General features: G+C 38.1%; 1 protein-coding gene across 18 annotated transcripts in view; it reads left to right on the top strand.

Annotated features, from left to right (window-relative positions):
- The first annotated feature begins 3,585 nt into the window (after positions 1–3,585).
- The window catches only part of LOC135215372 (uncharacterized), a 331,802-nt gene continuing 322,887 nt past the window's right edge, over positions 3,586–12,500 (top strand). For 4 of the 18 annotated variants that reach the window (XM_064249937.1, XM_064249943.1, XM_064249947.1 and 1 more), the window contains exon 1: positions 3,589–9,249. In XM_064249937.1, coding sequence (XP_064106007.1) covers positions 3,868–9,249 — 5,382 coding nt within the window. In that variant the 5' untranslated portion in view covers positions 3,589–3,867. Of the gene's footprint in view, positions 9,250–12,500 lie in introns of all 18 variants that reach the window. The other 14 variants (XM_064249935.1, XM_064249946.1, XM_064249933.1 and 11 more) reach the window with 7 other exon arrangements.

The following is a 12,500-nucleotide window of genomic DNA, read 5'->3' as shown; positions in this document are numbered from 1 at the left end:
GGAACGCCATTTTCCCCTTGTAAATTTGTTTTACTTTGGAAAGTAATTAATAGTTTATGGGAAAGTTTCAGACTTGTGGATGTTTTTGAGTGAATCTTAGAGTTGACTCCAAAGTTTGGCGCAAAGAGTAGGTCTGCCCTTATGTCTCTCTCACTCGAGTATTCGCATCTCTTCAGCTGCTGCTGCTGCTGCTGCTGCTGCTGCTGCCTACGTCGAGATCTTGATGTCATTGACATTAAATAATGCGGCACCAATCAAGTTCTAGTGTCTGGTGATTCATGGGTTCTCTCACCTTTCACGAGCCGCATTATTTGCGGTTTGCTTCCATGGCGCTGGCCCGCTCTTTCAAAGCCAGGTCGGCGATGAGGAGGGTGTCGTCGTTCATGGCCTCAAATTAGGATAGCGATAGAATGGATGCAATGTGGAGAGGAGAGAGACAGGAGGCCCCAATCGGTAGTTCCTGTCAAGAAGTTTTATCTGTAAAGCATTTATTAACGATTGCCCAGTTTTTACCCACGAAAGGAGATATCGATTGACACCAATTGTACGTAGCTTGAAATGTCTGGAAATAAATGTTGTTTTTAGTAATAATTCATCTGTCAAGAATGCATTGTTTTGTAGTAAACCAGCAATGCCAAGAGGAGGGTGTACAAAATTAACTGCTCTGTTTGTAATTTGCCTTAATTGGACAACGTGGTAGGAACTAAATATAATGTACGGATTGTAAAACAGTTCAAGTGCCATTTTTTGTCACGTGAGAGACTTTGAACACCCTATAGACTGGAATTCAGCTAGGCTTGTTTTTAGAAGTTGTTCTTGGCATGACAGATTGTTAGTTGAAGGATGCCTCATTTGTTCTTTCAGTAACATGAATATGAGCGATGGTCTTTTCAAGATGGACGAATTGTTGAAAAGCTTTATTCTTGATGATTTCAAAGTTGAACGAGTTGTGAGATATTTTACAAAATAGACACTTTTGTACTACTGGGATTAGCAGTAACTGCAGATTTCCGCTAAGTACGTTTTTTGTATGCAAATAAACATTTGAACAATGTTTATTTGCATACTGAAGTAGGTGGTTGGCTTGTTTCATTGTTTCATTATGTGGCCTCGTGTTGCTTTCTTGTTTAAGTTGTTCTCTTAAAATTGTTTATTACCCTGAAGATGACTTTGGAATAAAAAGTCGAAAGTCTTGGTATCGCCTCCTTTCATTTTCACGTAAGGATCTCTTATATACCTCACCCACGGGACCATTGTGGAATTGGAAGATATATATATATATTATATATATATATATATATATATATATATATATATATATATAGGTAAAATTCTTATCTTAATTTATAGTTTTAATGAATTTCAGCTAAATGAGGGATTGATTTTAAGCGCTGAATGATCACAGTTGCCCCAGTGCTGGCATGTAGTACTATGCCTAGAATTCATAAATCAATCAATCAGTCTAATATTTTAGTAAGGAACTTACGGCCACGACCTAGAATTTCTCCACGTGTGTTATTGTAATGGTTTTTACTCGTTTGTGAAGTCACAAAGATTTATGGGTTGGCCAAATATGGTGCCATGTGTATTGAGATCGACCTGCCGTAAAGGCAAGCTTATTTACTTTGAACAAAGATATTTGTTGATTTGCTTTGCTCTTTTATTAAGATTGTGGCCCCGGCACGCCAGGCAGTTTGTTTAGGGTGGAAAGCCAAATTTTTTCTTGACGAATCTTTTGGGGGCAGTTTGTTTATTACCTCTTTTATTGACTATCGAGGAAAACGAGGAAATAGGCGGCATTGTTTGGATTGAAGTAGAAGTGCGTATTTCTTTTCTTTTTTCTATCATGATAAAATGATTTTATTTTTTCTCTTCCTACAGTCATTGCTGCAGATAGGAAGACCTTTTTTTTTTTTTTTTTTTTTTTTTTTTTTTTTTTTTTTTTTTTTTTTTTTTTTTTTTTTTTTTTTTTTTTTTTTTCTTCCTATATGTAATATGTAACTAATATCGTGGAGGTGTTTCGGAGATGGTTACAATATTTATTTTCTACTTTAATTTAATATCTGACATTGTTTGTCATTTCTGGTAAGAACGATGTTGGTGTTTAACAAAAAGAATATTTGAATAATGTTAATGATCTACATACATACCTGTACATTGGTCTTGTCTTTAATAATATCTAAGACATCCACTTAGCGTGTGCTTTTCCCTGTGGCGCTGCATACATGGGCTACTATATAAAACCTCATTGTGACTTGCAGCTTATACAGTAGATAGGTTTTAGGTATATAGATAGAGATAGATATATGATTAACTTCGAGAGAAAATTTTGAAGAAGGTTTGCTCTAAAAATGAATCGATGCGTATCCAGTTGTTAATGGGCACGGCAGTGAAAACTGCGACAGACATATGCAAGGTTTCAGAATTCGCAGAATTCTGAATCGCCATAAATTAAGGCAGTGTTGTTGTCGGTTGTGTGTGTGTGTGTGACTTCGACATTTTTGTTATTGATCTATTGATCTAGATAAAGAGTCGTTGAGTGATATGTTGAAGTTACACTTGTGTCTGTAAGCCGTTGAAAAGATGTTGAAGTTACACTTGTGTCTGTAAGCCGTTGAAAAGATTTACTTTTCTTTATGTAGCTGTATGTAAATTAAAGATATATTTTTCATGCATAACGTGCAAAAAGTATTTTAATTTAGAGTGTGGATACAACGTTAATGCACTTAAATTCGTAGTGTATAGAATATGAAACCGTACCTTGACTGTCGTAGTTTCACCGGATTTTGAAACACTAATGGGCTGCTTTATTGCTATAAGTGAGTGGATCATCATTTCGATGTTCTTTTCGATTGCCAAGCATGATATACGGCTGTAAGTGGTTGTTGAGATAAGCTGCCCTAGTGCATGACATTAATTCTCTCTCTCTCTCTCTCTCTCTCTCTCTCTCTCTCTCTCTCTCTCTCTCTCTCTCTCTCTCTCTCTCAATCATGTTTGTAAGCCTAAACCAGTTTTTAGCTTATTTAGGGTTTCATATTTTTGTTACATTGTAATTGTAGATTCATGAGTAATGTATCATTGCATTTTTAATTCTATTGTGTAACCTTTGCAATGGGAGTGAAATGTAATCTACAACTGTCGTTATAATCTTCATGCGGTAGAAAACAAAATCAGTATTTTGCACATTTTGGAGCTGAATAGGTTTGATTCGGAGCATCAGTTCTTTTAGTGCTCCTAGTGTGGGAATCGACAAAAAGGATTCGAAAGGATTTCCTTCTCTGCTTTAAACCTATTTCCCATGTTACTTTGAATTCCGTCCAAAGTCCGCTATATTGAAAGGTTTTATAAAATTGACTTTTTTGTGTGTGAATTATCAGATATAGTTGGTCTGCATAGATCTGAGCAGGCATTTGTATAATGTGTAGTAATGCCAGGTGAAGAGGGAGGTGGGTGGACGGGTGGGTGGGTGCATGATTGGGAGGGGGTCGGTCATGCTGATCAGGAGGAGGACCTTCGGCAAAAGCAGCAGGTGTGATGGACTCTTGCCACTCAGTTACAAAGCCGCTTTCATCGGGTGCGCTGGTGTCGCCGCCGACTCTGCTCGGCCACGTCCCTGACTTTCTTTATTCTTATCGGGTTTTTCCTTGTCAGTGCTCAGTATGTTTAATGTATTACATGCATTCGCGATAGAAATTTACGCAAGTTTCCCTCATTCTTGAAAGTTGTAATGACGCTGAAAAGTTGTCGATATTGGTCTTATTTTAAAATTTATTATAGCAACCAGGTAAAGTGATTTAGTTTTCCTGACAATTTTGTCTTGTGAAGATATGATGTGAGCCACATTTAATCATCTTTGAGAAGTTAAACATGCGGGATTTCTTAAAGAGAACCAGCTTAAGGTGTAGTTCTGGATCATCTGCACCTAATTTAAAGAAGCAGGGTGGTAATTTGATTTCATCAGAGATAGCCAAGGAAGAGAATGGAGATACCTCGTCAAAGAGCAACTCATTTTTGAAAATGAGACCTTTTCGTGGGAGTGTTAGGAAAAAAATTGCGGAATTAGAGGCTAATTCAGCAGTTAAAGAAATCCACAATCAAAAAAGCCTAGCTTCCAAAGTCACATCTAAATCTGAAGATGCATCATCATCAGCATCTTCGTCCCAGAATACTTCACAGCAATGTCTAGATATTAAAGAGAGTGCCGTCATTGAGGAAACTGACGACCCTTCTTTAACCAGTGAAACCTCCAGAGATATTAAAGATCTTTCTTGCTCTGTTCCTTTTCCTGAAAAGGTTCCCGATATGTCTACTGTTAAGAAAACCTCTGATGAGGCGTCAGATGTAGAAAGTGTGTATGAATCTCGTAAATTAATTTTGAGACGAATGCTGCAGTATGAAGTAGAGGCAGCTAAATACTCACCAGTTGATGGGTCAGAGGCAGATTCTTGGTCTGATTTAGAGCAAAACTTTGCCAAGATTTATGAACCTATTCCTTATAAAGTTCAGATGGAAGATTGGAATCAGATGACCAAAGACGAACTGTTGCAGAATATTAATAGTCAACGGATGAAGTCTCAGTGTAAGTATATGAGCAGAAAAGAGATCTTAGATGAAATTTGCCATCTGTGGGAACATCCCATACATTTTTTGCAGAGACGAGAAAAAACTGACAATGGGAGCAGCACTCAGCTTCAAGGTTCATCCCGTCAACATAAAGTGGTTGCAGAAGTACATTCAACTAGTGCACAATTCCAAAGTGACACAGATAGTGAGTTTGGAGAGACAGATTATGTGACGAGATCAGAGCTCTACAGAAATATTCAGAACTTACAGAGCTCACTTGCCCGACATCATAAGCAGATTATTGAAGAAGATAGTCATTCTTGGAAGTCGCTTCCTAGTCAGCCTGATGATCCAGTATATATATCCCGATCTGAAATCCTGTCAAAAGTAGATCCTACATATGTTTCACAGTCAGAGGTAAATAAGATGAAAAATGTTAAGATGTCATCAAAGCCTAACAGGGATCCTGAGTATGTTTCACGAACTGAGATTCTTTCTCGCTTGAAGGATATGCGAGACAGTGAAGACGAACGTGGACTGTCTCCTACAAATACAGTAGAATCAAATTGGGATGTGTGTTCTTGTGTTTCTTGTGAGCAGTGTGGTACAAACAATTCAGCCTCTGATGCTGAGTGTCAGTGTGATGCCAAACAGAGCCAAAGCAAGAAACATAAAGAACCAAAAAAATCTTGTATATCTTCATCACCTGAAGATGTTTCTCTTCTCTCCCAAGATTCTTGGTCTAATGGAGAGTTTGAGAAAATTTACGAGCCTATTAATGGATCTAAAGTATCTTCTTATCAGGATCAACTAGTTAATCGGGCTTTAGAACAGCAAGAAAAGCGATTAAGAAAACTTGCAAATGCTGAAGAATTTCGGAATTCTGGTCGATATCTTCCTGCTGATATATGGAGTCTGAGTGAAAGTGAAGATGTTTATGAATCTTTGGCCAGAGTAGCTCGGGCATCGTTAAGACGTGGTATGAAGTTTGATGGTGCGAATCGGAAACACCTTAACAAAGGTGACCTCGAGTTACAGCGTCGTGTCAGAGAAATTTTAGGTGGTCAAAAGCATATAAACACAACTACTAGAAATAAAGTCATGCAGGCTATAACTTATCATATTGAGCATCATCTAGATCTTGATGATATTGAGGATGAAGAAGAGAGAAACCATGAGATTAGGGAACGCTTGAAGGAAGCCCTTGCCCAAGACTGGGAAACTCTAAGTAACATTAATCTTGGTCATATCTATGTTCCAATGGAGGAAAGCACAAAAAACTCAAAGCTCGCTGCCAAAGAGAATACAGATTATGACACCTTTGGGAGTATAGATTCATTAATATTTGAGCCTAAAGTACCAGCTGAAAATACAGATGAAACGGAAGAGGCAGTTGAATTTGATGACAGTGTCATATCTAATAGTTTACTAAATATTGTCATGGATCATGAACATGAGAGCAAAAAATTGGCAGAAAGAGTAGTTAAACCACTTAATACACAAAGGGAGGATGCATCAACTGAAGGGGGAAAAGTGGCTTTTGAAGAGGATGAAAGTACTCCAGTTGCATCACCAACTCCGTCGACGCCAACTGTTGGAAGCGAACACGAGCATGTATTGCATATAGTGGACAACAGTGATTTGACACCCAATTTTGAGACAAATGACCTCCAAGTTGTTAGGAAAGAGAGATATTCCTTTAGTGATGAGAATCAACACTTGTTGAAAAATACTGTTTGTACTGATACAAGTGACTCTTCCCATAACAAGACAAATACAAAAGATGAAGCTCCAAGACTTCCTTTAAAACAAAAGTTATATAATGGACTTATGGGTTTGGGGTTTTTAAAGTCTGGCTCTAAAGAAAATATTAGGGCCCTCTTGCAAAGTACAGCCATAAAGAGAGGTAATGAAAATGCTTACCACATATCAGATCCAGATAATTTGCAAACAAAAATTCAGAAGAAGGTTAGCCATGTGAAGAGGGGAAATGACACCGTTGGTTATGAATCCTTCAAAAAGAATTTCCAGAGACTCTCTGGGAAAAGGTTACCCAGTGACGAAGATTCTACATATGACTATCATCCTGATCATACAGAAGCTTTGTATCATGGTGGTACCACCACTAGCCATGATACTGCAGATTCTGAAACTGATAGTGCTACTAGTTTAGAAAGTGTAATATTCAAGGGGAGTCCTTTGGAAAAGGACAGTGATACAGATGAGGAGGACAAGAAGAAGAAGAAGAACTCTTTTCGCCATAAGTTTGTTGTAAATCACGGGAATGAATCTGACACAAGTGAACTGATTGAAAATAAGTCACTGAGCTTCAGGACTCAGCCTTACCTAGACTCAGATACATCTTGGGATTATATGGAAGCACGAGATGATGAAAAAGCTGCCTTGAAACATTTTAGTGCTGCTTTGGAATTGCAGTTTGAGAAAGGATCAGCTACACCAGGACCCAGAGTGGTTGGTAACATGAGAAGAAAACATGTTTATCAGAGTGTAGAAAATATAGAGAGAAGCCCAACTTCCATGTCACTGAATGACTGTGGCAATGCTGAACAATCTCCAACTCCTGAAAATGCTGTGCCAAATGTAGAGGACATTGGTGACCAAAGTAACACACTGTGCATACCTCTAGCTCAACAGTTGTCTCAAGCAGTGGGTGCAAATTGTGTATCTGATGATGATGCTGATGGAAGGTGCCTTTTTAGAGCATACCAAAGACGTCAGTTCCGTCCACCTAGTGATCCAGCTCGAGTAGATGGTGGGGGCAGTACAAGCTCTGCAACTCATGAGTATGAAGAAGCTGATATCTATGAAATATGTGATGTTGGGAATTCCCTCAGTATTCAGCCTGGACAAGGCACTCCTCCTGTTGTTTTATTGAAGCATCATGTGTACCAAAGCATTGAATCATTAGCTTCCAGGTCGGGATTTTCTACTACAAATTCTGTTAAAACACCAGCAACAGATGGTACTTTAGATGGGGAAGAACTCCATTTATATGGTTCTCGTCATGGAGAACCCATATATGGAGCAAGGAATTCCCGTTTATTTCATTCTATGAATGGAGCTTATGTTGATCGGAATGGGAAAAGTGACGGTGAGCCTGTAGTGATTCGAAAAGGGAAAGTAGTAGAACTTACTGAAGAGATGTTCAAAGGAACCTTAGAACGTAATTCTTCTGAAATAGATGGAAATTTAAACATGAGCTTTCATACAACGTTATTTCCTCCTCCTCCAGATCCAGAGACCTGCCTGTATTTCAACAACACTGTGTCATCCACCGAATCTCGTGAGGTCCACACTTATGAAAATGACAGCGAAATATATGGGACGCGGAAGGAAATTCGAGAAGAGATCTTGCAGGCTTCTAGGGAGAAATTGCCAAGTGATCAAGATGAGGGGAATGAAATTGAGGAGCCTCCTCCAGTTCCTAGAAGCATTATTGACCATGACAGTGTGAAAGAAGATAATGAGGTGAACACACAAGAGGCAGCAGAAAAATTTAAAAAGGTGCAGAAAGTTGGGGTTTCAATTTTGGGTAATAATAATGATATGATGATTAAGGAATTGAAGTTAAAATTAAGAAGAAAATTCAATACAGGTGATGAGATTAATGAGCCATCTGATGGTGAATTTTGTTTGCCGAGAGCATCAAATGATTGTGAGAGGAAAGCTCTCACCGCTACCATGTCTAGTGCTTCAACAAGTACAGTGGCACTGAGGAGAGAGCAGTTAGCACCACAGATGAGTAAAATATTTGGTTCTTTTCATGACAGGAGGAAACAGTTAATAGACTCAAATTGTGATAGCAAACAAATCTCGACCAAAGCAAAAGAAGAACCATTGGAAATAACACAACCAAAGCCTGATGTCAAGAGAGAAATGAAAGATGGAAAAGACAAGCCAAATGAAATGGAGAACAACAACAAAGCGAGAGAAGTTATTCATATAGAAACAGAAGATGGTGGTATTGAGCAGGTGTATGTTCCAACCCCGGATTATACCCCAGCCTCTACATTACCCAGGGGTAGTCTGAAAGGTGATGGTGAGAGGGAAGAGGAGCAGGAGCAGGAGGAGACAGGAGCAGAGTTAGAAAATGTTGATTTTGAGAGTTTCAAGTTTGACCTGGCAGACTTGGCGAAATTTGTCCATATTCACATGAGTAAAAACCGAGATGTGTATTCTGAGACAGGGAACATGCCACACCAGTCAGATCCTCATGTAGCGAGAGCATTGTATGGGTCCCAAGGATCATTGAAGGATCCCAGTAATGGTGAGCTAGTGGCATCTAAGAGGTCAGTGCGATTTAATATGAACCAGAATTTGACTGATTTGGCAACCACTTGGTCTGATTTGGAAAGCATCATATTTGCCGAAGATAGATCTTTTGGCTCATTGTTAGAAGAAGGGCCCCGTTCCCCAAAGGTCAAGGGTATAGATGGAGGGAGTGCTGGTAGCCTCTTGGGCAGTGGAAAGATGCCTTCTTCTCGTATGGAATCCTACAAAGATGACAATTTATTATGGGAGCAGCTGAGTAAGATGCGACGCAGCAGAGTCCCTGAAGATCGAGAGAGGTGGGAACTCGAGAAGACCAAGAGGATGCTGCTCTGGATTCATCTTTCTAACAACGAAGCCTACACCGAGATATGCTACAGAAGTCAGTGGTGGAAGGTGAGGCATTCGACTTACTGTGCACTCATGGATTTAGGAAAGCTCAATTTTTATTAAAAGTTATTCTTAATACTCTTAATTTTTTATTGCAATGGAAGTGGCATCGTAGATTTTTGTAGGTTAGGTACCTTTATGGAAATTAGGAAAATTAACTAAGTGTATAGATTCAAGACTGCCACACAAAACCGCTTTATCCATGACTAAAGATGTAGGTAACGCCAGGGTCAAGCACATATAACAAAAGTCACTTGACCAACCTGTTCTATTCTTTATTTTTTATTAGATTAGGAATTAGCATTGTGCTGAGCTGCTGGGTGAAGATGTTGGATAAAATGATTCCGTGTTTCTTAGGGATTTTATCATGTTTAATAAATTTTTGTACTGGCAAAATTAAAGACCATGTTTAGTGTCTTCATTGGTATCTAATGTGCAAAAAGTTACTTTTCGCTATTAGGGCTCGCTGCCTCCCGACCAGGCTCATCTTTCAGCTATTTAGTTGCTGAAAGCATAATTTTCTTAATCTTTTTAGAGGGTGGGTTAGTTTTATACCCAGGAGCATTTCTCTTGATGGATTTAACTGTGTGCTCTCTTCATCGTGGTTTAAGGAACATTATCTTTTGACAAGTGGACGTAGCCAAAAATGTCCAGGTAACCAAATTTTGTCCTTCGGGGGGTGGGGCACGTCTCTTCAGATTCTAATTTAATAAAACTTCCATTTAATCAAGCATCAATCATGTCTGGGTAGACTTTATGAAATACAGATTAGTACGTCTTTTGTACTAGTGTACGTGTAACGGTAGAAGTTCCTAGTTTTACAAACGGCGAAATGTTAACGATTACTTGTGGCCACGTTTTCTCTTCGTGTAGCAAGACTGGAGGCGCATTTAATCACCTTTCCTTCCCCTGCTCCATTTAGACAGCCCCCAGGAATGAAGAAGTCTTCGGAAGTTGAATACCGCCACTTTAATGTGCTGATTTGATGTGCGATAAAGTGAACAATTAGTGCGTCGAGTAATTGAACCCAGTGTCTTGTCATTCTGGAGATGGACACGTCAGGGTCTTTTGTAAGCAAAGGACTTTCTCAATGATTTTCCCTCAAAAGGAACCTGAGAGACGTATAATTCCTTAGTTATGTATATCTGCAAATAACTCTGCACTTTTTTGTGTGCTCACATTATTAACTAGGAAACGATCATTTGAAAGAAATAGTGCCTTGTGTTGCAGTGAAGTCATTATAATGACCTTTTATGAGTCATTTATGCGTTTGTGTGTTAACGTGAGAAATGAGATATCAAGACCTAGGCAACTGAAGGGGCCTGGGGCCTTCTCCCGCCTACCTACCCTTGTGCCAGATTTCCTCGCTTCTTCAGAAACCATGACATCGAGTTTTGTTCCGTCATATCATTTCTCTTAGTTTTCTCCTCTGGGCGAAGCCAAGTGTGGCTACTTGGTGATCGCTCTTTAAGCAGGATGTTGGTGCTTTTAACAAAATATTTTTGAAGCATGTTTCAGTGCTACGTCTGTATTTGACTACCACTACTAACGTTTTCGTTGTCCAAGTAATTCTGTTGAAAGACTTTTCATTTTATGTGGTTGGTAGAGGTTTGCCATTGTTATTTACGGTTGACACTACCTGGAAAGTTTTTATGTAGCTTTAACGAAGTTCGGTCGTACGTGTATTTCCATTTGAATGCAAGTGTAGTAATCACCTTGTTCTGTCGCTTGGCGTCCTGCATCTCTTGAAATACCACCAAGGGTGACCGATCATTTTTTTTTTTCTTTTTAACGATACGCACGACATGTGCCGTACCTATCTCTTATCTTTGCTCACATGGAAACTTGGTAGTGGATGAAAATAAATCGGTGCGTTTAAGCTGTGTACGGTTGTCTTTCCAGGGTTTAATTTGCCTCTAAGCACTAAGCTAGAACGTTAGATAATGAGACGCGAATAAAATTTTATATATGTCAATTTCCCGTTTCGCATTTTACTGAGAGAGAGAGAGAGAGAGAGAGAGGTTAATTGAAGATTTAATGTTCATTATAGTCGACAAATCATTGCCGTTCCATTTCCAAAGAGTTTTTGCCATTATGTAAAACTTAATATTTAACGACGAAGCAACATTTAGTACATGTCACAGTTGAGTTCTGCTTCACTGCTGTCAATGAAGGTCGTGAATGTTAGTTTATACGAAGCGAAAAAGTTTATTTGAATTTATGGAACCTTTGAAATATATGTTAGCGATGCTGGTACACTAATAATAATAATTATTATTATTAATATTATTATTATTTCAGCTTTTTGTTCTTGTAAGTTCCTTGAGTAATTCAGATACCATTTTAAAAGTGTCTCGTCTTCGGAGATTGAATTTTTATTAGTATGTTGTCTACCACGGTTATGTGAATGTAAATGCCAGGTGTTTTTTTTTTTTTAAGATTCATGTTGTGACTTACGGTCTAACCTCTTTCTTTCCTCTCAAGTGTCTTGCGGCAGCATCAAACCCCCTTCCCCCTTCTTCCTTTCCCCCCCCCACCCCCGTCTTATTCCGTCACCCCTTATAAAGACGACAGATGTCGAAGGAGGAGCTTAGGGACCGGGTGGGGATGGGGCGCTTGTGCGGCCTTTCTCCACTTTTTTCTTTCTTTTCTTTTTGAGATTTGCTGACATCATTCTGGATGCGCTCTTGTGAACAACGCCCTATTTCAGTTGGAAAGTATTGGCAATGAAATACTTACAGTTAGTGCTATATATATATATATATATATATATATATATATATATATATATATATATATATATATATATATATATATATATATATATATTATATGTTTGTATGTATGTGTGTATGTATCAATGTATGTATATATACAGGGTGTCCATAAAGTCTCAATACCATTACTAGTATTTATTGCTTGTAATGGTCCCCGGGACTTTATGGACACCCTGTACATAGATATACATACTCTAAATACCGAAACATTTAATACACTTTAAATTCATTTTTTCACCTGAAATTTGCTCGAATCCCGACGTTTGAGGATAAGTAATTGTTAATAAAATTTTGATATATGTAAGCATACATATATTATGCTTCATATATATATATATATATATATATATAATATATAATATATATATATATATATATATATATATATATATATGATATATATATTTATATATATATATATATATAATATATATAAACGCCAAAATGTAGTGAGAAAATACTATCTTTGAGATATTATCT

Source organism: Macrobrachium nipponense, chromosome 5, assembly GCF_015104395.2.
Source record: "Macrobrachium nipponense isolate FS-2020 chromosome 5, ASM1510439v2, whole genome shotgun sequence".
NCBI classification, from domain to species: Eukaryota; Metazoa; Arthropoda; class Malacostraca; order Decapoda; family Palaemonidae; genus Macrobrachium; species Macrobrachium nipponense.
Note: the sequence above shows the minus strand (reverse complement) of the source record. Positions and strands in the feature narration are given on the sequence as shown.